This window comes from Hetaerina americana, unplaced genomic scaffold (genome assembly GCF_022747635.1).
Source record: "Hetaerina americana unplaced genomic scaffold, ioHetAmer1.1.p SCAF_25, whole genome shotgun sequence".
NCBI lineage: Eukaryota > Metazoa > Arthropoda > Insecta > Odonata > Calopterygidae > Hetaerina > Hetaerina americana.
This window is the reverse complement of record NW_027286819.1, coordinates 104,710-122,305: the sequence shown is the minus strand read 5'-3', so window position 1 is coordinate 122,305 and position 17,596 is coordinate 104,710. Positions and strand designations below refer to the sequence as shown.

The 17,596-nt window shown below is 42.5% G+C and overlaps 1 protein-coding gene across 1 annotated transcript in view; it reads left to right on the top strand.

Moving 5' to 3' along the window:
- The window catches only part of LOC139689566 (unconventional myosin-Ie-like), a 516,942-nt gene extending 504,570 nt beyond the window's left edge, over window positions 1-12,372 (top strand). Inside the window, exons 21-24 of the mRNA XM_071586725.1 lie at window positions 1,273-1,503; window positions 2,042-2,180; window positions 2,313-2,494; window positions 10,288-12,372. Of these exons, the coding sequence (XP_071442826.1) occupies window positions 1,273-1,503; window positions 2,042-2,180; window positions 2,313-2,494; window positions 10,288-10,364 (629 nt within the window). The 3' untranslated portion in view covers window positions 10,365-12,372. The remainder of the gene's footprint in view (window positions 1-1,272; window positions 1,504-2,041; window positions 2,181-2,312; window positions 2,495-10,287) is intronic.
- Window positions 12,373-17,596: the final 5,224 nt, after the last annotated feature.

Sequence of the window (17,596 nt, the reverse complement as noted above, 5' to 3'; positions counted from 1 at the left end):
ATATGATTGTACATAATTTAGTAATGCATCCTATTTCCCTGATGTCATACCTGTTTAGGGTAGATAGAAGTCGATGAACATCATCATCTTGGCATCTATCAACTTGCGTTGCAGATGGTCAAACAGAGCATTTAAGAGTTGTGTGATGTAAATGTAAAGAGTTTATTTTTCCAAAACGCTCAAAAATAATATGTTGGAATAAAATGAAAATACTGACTTAATAATTCCACACCCTTTATTTAAAAACAGGACCCAGGTTCAAGGTCGAAACCTGGGTTGTGTTTTTAAATAAAGTGTGTGGAATAATCAATGTCAATAATTTCATTTCATTTCTATATGTATGTTTGGATAAGTTATCATCCCCAGCATATTATAAATAATAATACCATTCATGTGTGGTTCACCAAGTTTCAGAAAAATCTCAGAATGTCTGAAATTCTGGAGTCATGGTGAAAGAAAACCTGGAATCATTGTGCTGATTTCAAAATAGAGTGTCCGTTTCTCTCTGATTATCATGATGCATGATTTGACTTTCAACATCCACCCTTAATTGGATGTTGAAAGTCAAAATTGAATACTGAGCATTCAGGCAGGTGCCAGAGATATTTGAAATGTATAAAAATACCCAATCATACCATCTTCAATACCTGCCATACAGGCAAGTTTTGAGTTATTCTGTTGACAATCAAGTGAGTTATGGTGGTTAAGCCTTTGGGATATCTTCTGCACACTGATCAGAAGTGGCTTATTGTGGTCCTGACAAATGTACAGGAGAAAAAAGGTATCTGAGGGTAATTAGGTGTAGTTTTAGTTTGGTCAAGGTTAATTTCCTGCATAATAATAATATGTGTATCTATTTGTTCATATGTTGATTTCTAATGAGATCAGGGTATGTTGGTTTGCATTCCAAAATATGAGGCACTTAATTTTTAATCAGTGTAGTAATTTCAATGAATTTATTCCCCCCCTTTGTCAGGGCACCCTTATATTAATAAAAAGAGACGTTTCAGGCATGATATGGTGGGATATCATGATTAATTAAAAATTGGCAATTTTCCATGAAAGAGGATTTATTACGCCTGGTTTTATTGTAACTGCATCATCATCAAACCTGATAATGATGTATTTACAATGAAACTAGTCAAAACACACCTTATTTTGTGGAAAAATGCCAATTTTTAATAAATTCACCCTTATATTGTCCCTACTCTTGTTCTTCTTGCCATTATGACATAACATTTCACATCTAAAGACGTTTTTATTCTTCTGCAGGGCCTTCCAAGCCTTCTCAAGTTCGTACGAGCCACGGTAAGGCTGGCCGGCTGAATATACCATCACCACCAGCATCTGCTGCACCATCTGTGCCTCGTCCAAGACGGGCAGCCCCTCCCTGCCCCTCACAAGCAGTGCAAGAGACCAGGGTGCCACCACCTCCCCCCAGTGGGCCCCCCCCTGCGAACCAGCCCACCATCAAGCCAAGCCCCTTCCGATTGCCTGCTCTCTGTGAGTTAGCCCTGCAAACAAGGCAGAGCGTGATTGTTTCAAGGTGTCCTGAGAGAGAGAGACCCATTGAATATTCATTATCTCACGGGCTTCAACACTTTCTGAATTTGCCTTTTCAACACTCTTCTTGATTGTGTACATTTTTCAACCAACTGTATTAGGAATTTCGGGAGTGTCTGAACTGATTTTTATTTATTAAATAGAGTACGTATCTTGATTTTCAGGATGGTCATAAAAAATCCTCGAGGGCACTGTCAGTTTGAGGGTAATAGACTTGACGAAGTTCACCCTTTAAGTTGCCATGCTTTGCTGCTGTCTACATTTATTTCCTCTTGTACTGATTTCAAGAAAAGTTTTTTAAAGGGGCATTCTTTTCTGAGGATAATGTCCTTTCCAGAAACAAGATCTAAGAGAGACTTTTTCAGTGTTAATGCTCATTTTAAGCTTCAACTCAGCCCCATTGAATTCTTACCTCTTCTGAGCCCGTTAACTGTCTGACTTCCAAATTGTAATGCTAATCGATTATTTCTCTTTTCAGCTCCAGGCAACTCATGGTCTTACAATATAGGAAAAGGGATGAATCCCAAGGGTAATTCACAAACTCTTGCCCAAGTGAAGGCAGCAAATCGAGCCAACCATGACCACTTTATGTCCACGCCACCGGCCGGAGTAGCTGGGTGAGGAATTTAAAATGTTGAAAAGTTTCCCCCTTCATTCCCTAATTTATGCGATTGTTGTGGCATCATACTTAAGAAATGGTAGGTACAAATACAGGTTGATTGGTAATGCTTCTTTAATTCTGGATGCAGCGAGAAGAGAGCAAGCCTGGGAAGCAGTCAGCAGAAACCCATACCGGGGGGAGGCAAACCAAGGCCAGCTCTCAGAAAGAAACCTGTTTTGCCAAAGTGCCGGGCTGTTTATTCATACTGTTCTCAGGATCTGGATGAGCTGACATTCAAGGAAGGAGATATTATTGACATAATTAAGGAGCGTAAGTAGCCCATTGCCACCCATTATGACTCATTTTATATGCTCAATATCTTTCTCACTTCTTGTTTGACCACTTAATGTAAATGTTGGCCATTCCAACAAATTTATCATGCTACTGCAGGGCGGAGTAATGAGTTTGATATGGTTTAGGTCAATTTATTAAAAGTGTAAAGTGTTACCACATTGATCGGGAAAGCATTGTAACTGTTGTAATTTGTAAATTGTAATTTCAGTAAGCCTTCCCTTCTGTGGGAAGGCGTACTGAAATATATCAGAATTGACACAGGAATAGATCTCTGATGACTAACTCGATCGACATGGGCCATGTGCTCAAGTAAGCACAGCAGTGACCTTTTGATAGTATCAAGTACAACTTGATGGCATGTATGAACCCTCCTCAAAAAAAGCCTGAGATATTCTGTTATCTCACAGCTTAAACAGGAACCATCTCTGGAAGTGAAAAGAACAAGCCAGGAAAACATAAGAGGTGAATTTGCTCTTGTTTTAGCCAGCTCACTGACAGTTCTCTCTAGTCTCTCCTAACGTAGTGCAGGTATTCTCTGGTTCATAGAAGATCTCTCGCGTTTATCACCCAGATTTTTGTGTTTATCAGACTCTTCCAAATTTTCAAAGTGGATATGAATACCTGAACCAAATTAGGATGGATGGTCTAATTTTATACAATCCAGAGCAATTGGTACCTTGGCTTCTTCTATCACTGTCATGTGTTCCCCACCTCCTCCTTTTCCCCAAATGGGAGTGATAGAGTTTGGCCTGGAGCAGAGGAAAAGCACGGTGGGAAGAAGTGGTGGAGGATGAGGCTCACCTTTCACGAGGCAGCTGCGTCTGTGGCAATGCCCTGCCTACTGCTCCTTGGGAGTTACACTTGGAGGTGGCCTTGGTCCTCAAACAAAGGAACCAGTGTCCTCATATCGTAGCCCCTACTCTGCCAACAGTTGATCTGCTCCCTTGTATCACTCAGAACTTCAGTTACTCCTAGAGTTGATAGACATGGGCCGACCATTGAGTGGTTCAGTTGACCCCATCAGGTTGGGCTTGGATCATAAAAACATCATATTTCATTGATGATGTAGTGGTGGTGATGGAAGGGCTAGTGTTTGCCCTTAAGCCATTGTCCCAATCCATCTACAGGTTCAGTTGATAATTTTTCTGACGTATCTTTCAAATTTTGCACAAATTTTTCCATTTAACCTCTTATGGTTCTTTCACCTTCCTCTTCAGTGCACCAATAGAACCCTTCCTTGGTAAACTTTCCATGTCCTTTCACTGTGTCATCCAACTTGCCTACTGCACCCTATTTGTATCATGTTTATCAGTTTGAAGGGGTATCCTTTTATGCCAGCGGATGTTAGAAAAATCAACACTCGAGTGTTAAACTCAATGGGTTTATTGACAACACAGATGTACAGAGCGCGATTGTACTGCTGGTTTCTTCACTAGCAGCAGAAAGGTTCTCTCTCTCGACGTCCACCTTTTCGTCGTATCGACGCGGTGTCCCCTGGTGGTACCTTCCGCAACTTGGAACAAATAAATTCCGCCATGCGTTCCGTGTGCTCTCCTTGCGCCGCCACATCACCCCCTCCGTAGACTTAAGGCCATTAAAGGCTATGAAAAAGGAAGGATTAGCGACAAGGAGTGTGATTTTATGCTGCAAAACCTGCCAGGTGCTTTGGGAAATGGACCCTCCTCCCTCTCGGCTCTTCGGCAGGTGCAGCAGTGGTGGTTCTTGGGTGCCTTGTGTCCCGCAGAGGTGTGGATGCTGCACCGCTCGTCCCGTCGTTCTCCTCAAGAGTGTAGGCAGGTTTTATGCGGTCAATTAAAATAGTTTTCTCTCTACCTCGGACGTTGACCACGAAAAATTTTGGCTCTCTTCGGATGACCGGGAAGGGACCCTAGTGCGGTGGTTAAAGAAACAGCTTTGTCGCGTCGTTTCTCACGAAAACGTGGGATGTGGACGACAGGTCTTGATGCAAGAAGACAGACTTCTCGCCGTGGCGTGACGCAGGAACTGGTCGTATGTTGCAGAAATGTTGCCGTAGCTGCGCGGCGAAATTAAGGTCGTCGTCCGCCGGCCGCTCGCTAGGGACGGAAAACTCTCCTGGTAGACGGAGTGGTTGACCATAAACCACCTTCGCCGGCGACGCTCCTATGTCTGCTTTCCAGGCGGTTCGTATACCGAGCAGCACTACTGGCAGGACTTACGGCCAACCATCCGACTGGTAGCACATTATGGCTGCCTTCAGTTGGCGGTGGAATCTGGCCACCTTGCCATTTGCTGCCGGGTGATAAGCCGTGGTTCTCAGGTGTCGTGAACCGGTGAGCCCCGCCAACTGCTGGAACAGATGAGATTCAAACTGACGGCCTTGGTCCGTCGTCATCCGGACTGGAGTGCTGAAGCGAGCGACCCAATTCCGGAAGAATTCCTTTGCGACCGTGTCAGCTGTTGCGTTACTAACCGGGAACGCCTCTGGCCATCTTGAAAATCGATCGACACTCGTCAGGCAATATCGATATCCCGCGGAAACTGGCAAGGGGCCTACAATGTCGATATGAACATGTTCAAAACGCTGGGTGGGCGGAGCAAAGCCTCCCACAGGGGACACTGTGTGGCGATGAATCTTCGCTCGCTGGCAGGGAATGCATGCGCGTGTCCATGCACGACAATCCTTGCGCATCGAGGGCCACACAAACCGTTCTGCGACCAACTTGGTGGAAGCCCGTATTCCTGGGTGTGACAAGCAATGCAGCGAGTCAAAGACTGGCTTCCGGAAGTGTTCAGTTACATAAGGGCGGACTGATGGTGTCGACACGTCACAATATAACTGAAATTCACACTCGGGAATGCGCATCATTTTCAACCGGAGGGAATCGTTGGGCTGTTTGAGCTGGTCATCGTCCGCCTGAGAACGTGCGAGGGCGCGGTAATCGATGGCACCACTCACAGCTTCTACCCTTGAAAGGGCGTCCGCGACTACATTTTCGCTGCCTGACGGATGTCGCTGGGCGATGTAATTTAGGTGCCGAAACTGACGCGGGGAACACTTCTGGTTTTTGGGCCAAGGCATAAATCTGGGGTTTATGGTCAGTAAAAATTGCGAATTCACGATCCTCGAGCATATGCCGAAAATATTTGACCGATTCATACACGGCAAGCAGTTCCCGGTCGTACGGGCTGTAATTTTGCTGCGAGTGAGTTTACGGGTAAAGAAACCGAGTGGCTGTCAACCGTTGCTACCATTCTGCTGCAAAACCCCGCCCAACGAGGCGTTCGACGCGTCTGTAAAAAGGCCTAAGGGAAGAGAGACGTCTGGGTGCGCGAGAAACGTCGCTTGCGCGAGGGCGTCTTTACATTCATTGAACGCACGATCCAAGCCGTTATTCCACCGCACAGGTTCATTCCCTTTTACTCCCCCCCTTAGGACATCGTTTAGTGGTAGTTGGATTGCCGCAGCCTTTGGTATGAGCCGCCTATAAAAGTTAATCATGCCGAAGAATTGGCGCAGTTTTTTGACAGTTTCCGGGACAGAAAAGCACTTACTTAATCGCGTCTATTTTCACCGTCGTCGGCTAACCCCGTATGCACTGACACAGTAGCCTAAGAAGGACACTTCCGTCCTACCTAGCACGCATTTGGTGGGATTTACCAACACTCCGTACTCCCGCAAACGCGCAAATAGCTCACGTAGATGGCGCTCGTGCTCTTCAACGTCCATCGAGGCGACTAAAATGTCGTCTAAATAGGCGTACGAGTGGTCCAAACCCCTTAACACCTCATCGATGAACCTTTGAAATGTTTGGGCTGCATTTCTCAGGCCGAACGGCATGCACGGGAATTCAAAGAGTCCGAATGGCGTGATGATTGCCGTTTTGGAAGTGTCGTCGGGGCACACAGGTATTTGGTGGTACGCGCGTACGAGGTCAATACGCGAAAATACAGTCTTGCCGGCCAGATTGTGCGCAAAATCGGCGATATGAGGCACCGGGTATCGGTCGGGAATGGTCCGCGCGTTGAGACCGCGATAATCCCTGCAGCGACGCCACTCGCCATCCTTCTTGGGCACCAGATGCAGAGCCGAGGCCCAACAACTGTCCGACCGTCGGACCGTGGTGCTGCGTAGCATCTCGTCGAACTCCTTTTTGGCGATGGCGAGCTTATCTGGTGCTAGTCGCCGGGGCTTGCAGGCGACGGGGTGTCACATTGATGTGATACATGGTCGTTTGGGTAGGGTAGAAAGTGGTTGTCGTCCCTTCACCAGCGATCGCGGGTAAACGCAAAGATCGGAACCGGTGTCGACCAGGAATTCTGTCTTCGTCACCGAGTCCACAATATACAGGCGGCGGGGCTGGGGGCAGCGGGCTCACCAAAAGTAGCATGGTACCAGCACCACCTTGCATCTGGAGGCGCGGAAGGGCTGTGGACACGCCGCCGTCGGCTTTTGGAACGTTTCCGTCCGCGAAAATCCGGACAAGAAGCAGTCAACGCGGCCACCTGTTGTATCAGGGCCGCCATCTGCCTTTTAAGTTCCTCCACTTCGGAATGCGGCGTGACACTGGCGACTTGTGGGGGACGCGGGACCTCGTGCACCTTGTCGGCAAGTTTCGGCAGGCTTTCGAGTTCCAGCGAGTCTTGTGAGGCCAGGATGGACTGTGTGTGGGATGGAAAGCGATTCATCCGCAGCGTCTTCAGAAAGTCGTCTGGCACGGCAACACCAGCCCACGCCAACACCAGCCGTAGATGGCGCAAGAACTGGGATGGCTTCCGGTCCCCCAATTCCTCGTGCTCCAAGAGTTGCCGTATTTTCTGTGCCTGCAAGACCGAGAGTCGTTGGATTAATTCCTCCTTAATTATCTGGTATGGGTCTGCCCTGGGGGGATTCACAATAATGTCCTCCACTTCCAGCGCGTGGCGATTGTCTAACTGGGCGACCACGTGGGAATACTTCGTCGCCTCACTCGTTATTCCCGCTAGCGAGAACTGAACTTCCAGCTGCGAAAACCATAGAGCCGGCTTTTCTGGCCAAAAAGGTAGAACTTGTATTGTCACTCTGCTTAAGATTGACTCCTCCGACCCGTTGCTTGGAGGTGGCATTTTGCACCACGTGGCGCTTCAAGTTACACTATAAAAAATACAAACTTAAGCTCACGTGATCACATCGGGGTCACTAATGAAGGGGTATCCTTCTACGCCAGCAGACGTCAGAAAAATCAACACTCGAGTATTAAACTCAATGGGTTTATTGACAACACGGATGTACAGAGCACGATCATACTGCTGGTTTGTTACCTAGCGGTAGAAAGGTTCTCTCTCCCGACCACCACCTTTTCGTTGTATCGACGCCGTGTCCCCTGGTGGTACCTTCTGGAACTTGGAACAAATAAATTCCGCCATGCGTTCCGTCTGCTCTCCTTGCACCGCAACAAGTTTTCAACTATTCTACTGTTTGTACTTTTTTCTATGTAACTCTTTCTGTTTACATTCTTCGATTGCCTTCTCTTGTCTATCTTTCTAATAATCTCATCTGTTATTAACAGTCCCTTTTGTATTTAGTGGTCCTACAGTTTCATTTGCCATTCCTACGCTATCATTTGCTTTTGATATCCCTTCCTTGATATGTTCCTATTTTTCCTCTGTAGTACCCAGCTGCCTTTCCTCACTCATCATTTTCTCTACAGCATACTGATGCTCCTTTCTTCTCTTTTGGGTTAATCTTACTCTTCAATCATTTCCTGTGTTACTTCTCTTGAATCTGGCATTATGCATCATCAATACTGAAATATGATCTGAGTTAGCGTCTGCTCCTGGGAAACACTGCAAATCAACCACGCTCTTCCTAAATCCATGCAAAACCATAATAATGTCCTAGTGGTATCCTTTCTGAATCCCCAAGTGTTTCAATCCCCTATCACTTTTTAATGTTCCCAGGAACAGCCACAATTATTTCCTTTAGTTGATCATATTCTCAGTTGACTTTTACCTCCCTATGATTGCTTGGTGGTATGGACATAAACAATGACCTGGTTCTTTGGTTCAGCTGTTACTTCTATTAGTGATATTGTTTCACTCCCTTCCTCTATGTTTACTATACTTCTTTCCATACCTTTGTCCGATACTATTGGCCCTGCAAGGTGATGACCACTAATTTTTCTCTCCCTTTATTGGGCATAGCATATGTATGGGCTATTGGGCTTAGTCCTCTAGTTGCTAGGACTCATTGTCTCTGTAGTGTCCATCTTAAAGAGTCTTAGGATGTGTAATTTCGGTTGTTTCCCATTGCCTTCCTCAATAGTGTTCTTAATGTGACATCGTTATTCAATTTATTTAGTTAACAACTCTATTGGGGTGAGTCTCAAGGCAATACTTTCTTCTTTCACCTGACCCCTACAATGACATACACCCAACCCCTAGATGGAGCAAAGCCTACCTAGGTGGGAATCAAACTCCAGGTTGGCAGGTGAGGACATAACCCTGTCACCACCTGAGCCAGTGAGAGAGCCAATTGCCACCCGACTGGGATCAGACGCCTTTGCGCATGCCTAACTGTGAAAAAGATGCTGAGCGGGCTATAATTCGCCTGACCCCTGCCCTTTGACCTCTCTGGTGTGGGAGGCACCATAAGGGGCAAATATCGTCGCTTTCACCAACACAACTATTGGGGTCATCAGAATACACAAGCCCTTCCATCACATCAAGATTGTATTTCTTGGGGAGGAACACTTCCTGTGAGCCTATGATAAATAATTGCATAACTGAAATGGCTTTTAAAGTTTAAATAATTCCTAGTTTGTGTGGTGATCTCATCTGGTTTTCATCCCTGCAATTGATATCTAATCTCACCTAGAATGACACCACCTCTCACCCAAACACACGGCTCTTTTGTCTCATTGACAAAATTTTAAAAATGTGCTTAGGAATGATTGGAAAAAGTTTCTTTTGGTCAGCAACAGTGTAAATGCATTTATTGTGTGGGAAAGAGTTCTGACATTAACTCATTAATGATTCGAGTGTAGGTGAGTCTAATAATGAGTGAAGCCTTATTGTTCTCTTTACTTTTGCCTTGCAATGGGACAACCCGAAAATTATCCCAACAAAAATTCTCTAATTTAATTTTTCCGAGATATTAACTTTTGATGTGTCAAGTTTTAATGATTCTGTTTCCAATAAAAAAAATGTGATAAGTAAAAAATTAAAGAAAAAAAGTAACAAGTTTAGATTTATTTAAAAAAATTAGCATCTAAAATAATGGATTATAGATTTGAATGCCAATTGTGGCAAATGGTTTTGGTGTTGTGCAATTTCCGCTCGTGTGTGTTCCACTGCTGCTGCTGTGTGCAAGAGTGGGTATCACTGCTAGAGTTACTGGTGTGACATTGCTCATTGTATTAATGTTCAACTCATTTCTGTCTGGTTCTTTCAAAAATCACATGAATGTGCAGAATATGTCAATCATTTCATCATCGCAGTAGCTGAGAAATGTCACTCATTTAAATAGACTGCACTTGACATATTTTAGAGCAACCAGACTTAGTAGCAAAGTGAGGGATGCCATCACTTGGTTGTTGCTGAAGGGTCGTTGAAGTGAACATCCCATGTTTCAATTTCTTCACCATGTGTATTATTATAGTTCTGAAATTTTAATGAAATGCAAATATTTTCATTGCTGTCACTGGGCAATGCTACAATTTCCATTAGGATGAGAATGTCCCTTGCCATGCCAGTGTGGTGTCTCCATAAATTTGAATATCTAGATGAAATGGAAATGTTTGTCTTTGCAGATGATGGTGGCTGGTGGCAGGGGAGGTTGAATGGAGTGGAAGGTTTACTCCCGGCAAATTATATTGAGAAAATTTGAAATCCTATCTACTCATATATGTACAGTGTGTATTGATTAGGATATTGTCGACGCCATTTCATAATTGAGTGATGACAGTGTTTTTGTTTTCCAAACTTATTAAAACTGTATTTAATTCAAAATAAGAGGTGACATTATACTAACTGCAAGTTCCTTTTAACCAAAGTAAATAGAATCAATTTAGATAATCTCTGTCAGAAGAAGGACCAGGAGGATATGGGTGGTGTTTTTTCTTGACAATATTTCAACTTGCCTATATTTCACAAAAACTGACTTTTATACCACTCAGTTGATCAAGAGAGTAAGAAAATATGTAACTTACAAGTTGAAGAATCGTGTACCTGTTATCCCTGTCTGTGGGGATTGGTTGATTATGAATGTGCCTGCCATTTGAAATCTTCTCTCTATCAAATCTGAGCACTATAGTTTTCCTTTATGAAACCAAAGTCCATGCATCAATGCAGTCGTGATTGTGAATATCGTAAAAGGGAGAATAAAAAATCACTGCCAGTATTATTTATAATGATGCCGCTTTGTTGAGGGATGTGCTCTCTTGTTTGAAGGAGTGAAGATTTTTTTGATTATGTGAAACATTTATGTACAAATATGTTATTTCCTGAGACCAAAGAAATTATCCCCATTGTCCAAAAGAGCAAAAACTTGCATAACCATGGTAATGTTATTTTTATGCTTATGTATACGGTGGGGATAGAAAGAAAAAAATCAGTGTCCTCTAAAGAATTATCTTGTTTCATGTGACAAGTTACCAAATGTAAATTAATAACATTGTCGGTTGTTTTCCCAGCTGAATACTTAATGAATTTACACAGCTACAAATTTAAGTGTATAGTTTGTTAACCATTTTAATGAAATGAGAAAGCATTATTTCCTGTTCATAAATTAATCAAATGAAGAAAAGAAATTTTGCAAAATTAATTACAGAAATAATACAAAATGTAAAGTAAATTGAATTATTTATCATCATCGAAGAATTGATTGGGGCACGAATTTGCTGGATGAATGCCATCTGTAGTGTAGTAGGGCAAGCATATCCACATTTTTTATTAAAAGCTAAAACAATCGGAATAATGCTTGGTGCTCTTGGCCCACTCCTCATTCTGTGTGATACCTTGGATGGAATCCACTATCACCATGTCTTAAGAATGCATCTTAGCAAATTCTAAGTAAATGTTTGAGATCTGAAATTAGACTTTGGAAAACTTTAATTGAAAGAACAGGCTTGTCCCTTTGATATCCCTGCTTGTATCCTTGTTAATCTATATTTAAGAGAAACATAATATTATGTTGACCCCAACCGTATTATAACGATTTGGGAAGGCTTTTAATTAGGCGAAATATTAAACGATAATTCCGATGCTCCAATATCGAGCACAAACTGACACCCCACGGTTCATTCTGCCCTTCTTCGATTCAGCATACATCTTTCTGAATTTTTTTCTTCCAATTTTTCTACACTATATCCATCTGAGACTCATCTGGCATCCTCAAAAGGTTAAAACAAAATCTTGCCCCAGCATCGTCCTCAGGGATGCCCTGAGGACGATGCATGAGTGGGGCATCGAAACGTCGGCCAACATGGACCCCTCACCCGGTGGAAGACCCGAGAAAACTTCATCAAGCAAATACGCCGGGAAAGCACCAGATCTCATCTGGTCTTCCAATGAAAATCAATCTCCCCTGCTCGCAAATTATATTCTCGTTAATGGTGTCGCATTGCAATATCTTTTTGTTTAGGAATACGAGAAGCAACCTTTCAACATCATTGAGAGTACGTAACCGTTGCGTAAATACTCCTCTCACTCTGCTTGAAGCATCCATCTCCTCATTCTTATTCGTGTCCTTGAAGAAAATGTCAATCATAGGCAGGTGAGGAGGGTGGAAGGGCAGTGGTTGGAGCTCAGTTAGAAAAAAACTATTCATCCATCAACAAGTCTGTAAAAACATGTTGTGACTTTATTAGCCCAGGTGATTTTGCATGAAATAAACATATTTGATACAGTAAAATACATGCTGTTTATTTTCCCTGGTACCTCATCTCCCTTTTCTTGAAAGGAAAGTGATTCCATTGTTATTTTAACTTAATCTTATAATTTCCACTTTCATATGACAATATTGAAATATATTATGAATAATTTAAAATATGAATGCCTTAAAAAAATTCATTCCAGCAACATGCACAAAATTCATTTCAGCAAGCCATTCCTTAACATTGTTTATCACAGATGTATTCATTTAAACGTGTTCTACCCATTAGTTTTAGACAAATGAATAAAATGTTCAAATAGAGTGAAGTAGCAGCAGTTTTTAATCCATTAATTTCCAATATATTGTCATGGATGAATTGTATCTGTTTCACTAAAATATCATTTCAATGAAAGTCATTTCTATTTTAACTAAAGCTTAATGTCTCTGATATTTCAATGTGGTTACATGTATAGATTTAAAGTGATTTTCAATTTTTTTTCGAGGGGAACCAATCTTTCAATCTTAAACCAGTAAACATTTCTTTAGCCCTTTCGAACACAAAAGTATTTATATTTTAGTTTAAACATCCTATAAGTAGTTTAAAAAAACCACATTGACTTAAAACTCCTAATCCTATTTAAATTGCTTTCCCTCAGGTTTTCTTGTTAAGTAGTTTTCCCTCAGGTTTTCTATTGGATGCTTTTGCGTGGTGAGAACAGCAGCATCAATCAAGATTGATCAGCAAGCTTTCTCACCAAAGAAACAAGGACCGATGGTGCATATTTCCTTGCTGGTGCCAAGTTGGAGTGCTGTCAGCATCCAAAGTAGTGCACTTCATGTGGGTGTCAGCGTTAAATGAGGCCTCTGAATACACTGCAACTCCTCCACCGCTAACTTTTAGGATGAGGGTATTTCAGGGAAATGTTTTGGTTAAAAAAGGATATTTGGAATACTGATTCGATTTGTAATACACATGAATCTCAACAAATGTATTTATGAGTAACAAAGATAAAAGAAACAATGATGAATGTTTTTTATTTTGAAATCTTTCTCTTTGTGTTATTTTTGAGTGAATAATTTTGCCTAATTATACTGATTAAGAATTAAAAAGAGAAATACAGGAATTCATCGAAAAATAATGATCCTTTTTCTGTGGTCAACACTTAATAAAAATGAAGTTCAATTGAATTGTTACCTCAAGTACAGATAACTGTGAATGAATATATTCTAATAATCTCAAAAAAATTAATGGTAGTCTGAATATATTTACACCCTCTGCCATTCTCACATGCGGCGATGCGGGTTATTCAATTTGTTAGCAATTAAAACAGAATTGTAAGTCGAAAGTTTTACTTGAATGGAATGCCAGCATTTCCTGCAAAAAACTATGCAAAACAAATTGTTATCGTATTGATTGTTTAAAAGCTAAAAAACCGTGAAGGAGCTATTTTTCAATGAATTATCAGCATGAAATAGTTATGTGGTAGCTTTACTAAATGTGAAAAAATATGTATTTCGTGTAGCATATGTAATTCATGAAAAGATACATTCATCCTTTGGCCTAAAATGTTGTCAAACATTCTACAGTAATTTTATCATATCCTCCATAGCAACATTTTGAGCACTCTGACCAATTGTTTTTTTTTGTTTTTAAGGGATAGTCCGATTTCATTAAACATATGAGCTACATTTGCTCGCACCGGGTCAAAATTTACGTCATGCGCCGAATTGATCGAAGTCCAATAATTAGAAGCGAAAAAAAGGCATGGTGTCGAATGTTTTCCAAGAACCGGCTCACGCTTCAAAAAAGAGGAGCTCCATCCACGGCCAACCGCTCGCGAGCCGTCTCGGAGTACCGTGAAGCCCAAAGTGAGGTGCCAAGCCTCTCCGAGAAAATATACGTGTATACAAGTCCCGAGTCCAGCCAGTGAAAAAATATTCCAGTCCAGAGCCCCTCGCCAGGCGAGAGAGGCCTCGTGGCAGGCAGGAGATAGAAATCTTATTGGTCTTAGATTTTAAACTGTTTCCGAAGGCCTTGGTCTCTAATTTGTGGCCACTATCGACATCAGAGTTATAATGTGGATAGGTGAAACATCAATAAACAAGCTCACAATAAAACAAAAGACCCATGGGGATTCTTGGTGAGTAAATGAATAAAAGGTAAGGGAAGCAAATTTCCGCACCGTGTACAAACACGGGAGAGTGTAAAACTATTGTCAGAAAATAAATACCAAGTGATTGTTATAGTAAAGGGCTAAATAAAAGATATGCCTTATGGTAAGGGTTAGGGAAAAAATAGAAAATAAAACATTTTACTTTCTATTAATATCAATGTAAAACTAAAATGTTTTATCCGACTCATATGTTTTTAATGAGTAAACAATCATGTAAAATGATATGTTAAAACAACTTTTATACCATTATGTTATCGTGAAGTGGACACAATTTATGAGAAAATGAAGAGATTTTATAGATAAAAAATAACATGGGATAAGAGGCGGTTTGCGGAGCAGAGGCTAATACTAATATAATATACTACTTGGACTCAATTTCGCAGCTGCAATTTTTTTTCAAAATATTTTCGATTCGTTCTTATGCACAAAACTGTCACCAAAGATTTTGACGGTATGTTCAGAATGCCGCAGGAGATCAGGAAAACGATTAATATTGAATGTTATTGTGTGGAGGGCTGCCATTTTTCTAGCCGCTCGGCTGGGAAAAAGGGCAGCCCTTTTCACACAAATATTCAACATTGAATGGTCTTCCTGATCTCCAGCGGCATCCTGAACATACCGTCAAAATCTCTGGTGACACTTCATTGACAATTAGTTAATGAAACGTAATTATCGAATTGGATTAGAATCTAGTCAACAGATGACGCATGCCTTCGCTAGTTCTCTCAAACTAGTTGAAACCTCCTCAAATACCAGTACATCCTTCTCCCACTAGAGACACCAACGCGTATTTCCGAAATTCAATTTTTACATGGCAATACGAAATGCGTTGTGTATGCGTGTAATTATTTGGCGACATGGCGAAAGCGACTATTAGCGTCTTCGTAAGTCGCCAAGGTTGTCCATCCTCTCCTCGACTTCCTCAGCCTCTGCCTCCGATATGACGACTCGCTCCGCGTGCCGCCGCATCGGGAGGATGAAAGAGGATGAAAACGCCCCTCCATCCGATGTCAGTGGTGCCTCCGTCAGTGGATCAGCCCAGTACCTTGGGTTCCAGTTATTTAAGGCCAGGGCCAGAGACGCCTGTATGGCCTCACAAATTCCTGGGTGACTCTCCCTTACGCAGTTGGATGCATACAATCCGAAATTCTCCAGCTCTCTCCTTGGGTTAAAAGGTATTTTCCAAACAAGAGGGTATGACGTCTCGTAAACCGTTACATCAGGTAAAGTTCTAAACAAGGCTCCCGCCGTAATATCTACTCGTACTTCCGCCAAGTGCTTCATCCCACAAGCGACCCAAACCAGCATTCCCAATAGACAAATGTGACATTTAATCCCCTTCATTCTTCTCCGAGGTGACTACCGTTTCGACTTCGACTCCCCTTGGTTGACCCTGAGAAAAAGGGGAAGAGATGGTTGATCAGTCCACCCATTCCATCCTCCTCCACAGAGCATTCAATGGGAATCATCACCAATAACCTATGACTATTCTCTACTACATTATATTAACTAAACATAACAAAGGTTCATATGCAATCCTCCCGGATTGCTCATTCGTTTCCCCCCCTTTAAAACTAGGTCTTATGCTTACGTCGCTAATACTTATTTGCATATGGTTATCCAGTCACTTAAGTACACTAATAATTCTCTTACAACGGGTTTTTTTTTCTTTTCTTGGGATCCCAATTCGCGAGGCAACATTCCTCACAGCCCCCCTCCCTTTCTTCCGAACGGGAGGTGTCTCGGGGTCTATCAGCTGATTTTTCGAGCGTCTCCTCCTTCGGCCGAGTGGTCAACGAACCCTTTTCAAGTTTGCTTAAGCTCTCAATGGCAAGACCCCTCTCTAGGTCCCCATTTACTTCCTTCAGACACCGCTGCAAGTATTTCTTTTAACTGTCCCCCCCCGAGGACTGTCTCTCTATACGGGATTCCCCGTCCGTATAGTGTGAACCCTTTCTTTTAACTGTCCCATCCGAGGACTGTCTCTCTATACGGGATTCCCCGTCCGTATAGTGTGAACCCTTTCTTGGCTCCTCTTTTTCTGCCCCCCCTTCGTGCAGTTAAAAACATAACAAAGATGTTTTTACCACCTGGAGGAGAAAAAACAGAATCAAAATATCTTCACAACACTCACCTTTCCCACGTTCCTCGTGCTCCTCACGGTAAACAACTCCGTACCGTTTTCCGTCTTTACAAAGTAGACCATATGATTCTCCAGGTTTTGGAATTTATATAGAAGGTATACACATGCCAAAGTGAGTAAAATACACCAGGTCAGTCCAACTCCTCCCAAGGCTGTTCCCCGCGCATCTGAGGAGGTTTCTGTTGCGTCCTAAATTCTGACCAATCCGGTCTCGTCAAATTTAATTTGCCCCCGCACTAATTCTCTTAGGGATCCCTTTTGAATCCGTCACGTGAACATTCACTAAGACTGTACATAAAATTAAAATTTCAATCAATGTCCGAGCACAACAGAAATGGACGCAACAGGTCCTCCCAGATTGGTTGGGTATCATTGCCATTAATTCTTAATTTCCTTTCCCCCAGCTGCTCTCTTTTTTTTCCTCTGTAATAAAAGAGACACATTAGTACAAGCACAAACCTTTATTCATCAGACCTTTGATAATATTTGCTCATGCGAGCGACATGCACCACATCTATTTTCCCTTTCTCCTTTTCTATCTCATAGTTTACCGGTCCTACCTGCTATGTAAACTTTGTACGGCCCGTGAAATTGTGGTAACAACTTAGCACTTTTCCCGACTTTCCTCGTCGGCGTATACCATCTCACCAGATCACCTGGTTGAAAGGTCACATCCCTCCGTGACTCATCGTATCGCTTAGCTTCCTTTGTCTGCCTCTTCCCTAATATCTCTAGCGCGACTCTCCGCGCCTCATCTAGCCGCTCTCTCTCCTTACTCCAGGACCCTCGTCCTCCGATGTCACCATAACTTCGGCAGGTAGTTTCGCCTCCCTTCCGTGTACCAGGAAGTATGGCGTCTCTCCTAGGGTCCCTTGTTTCGTTGTGTTACATGCAAACGTTACCTGGGGTAAAAACTCGTCCCAGTCCTT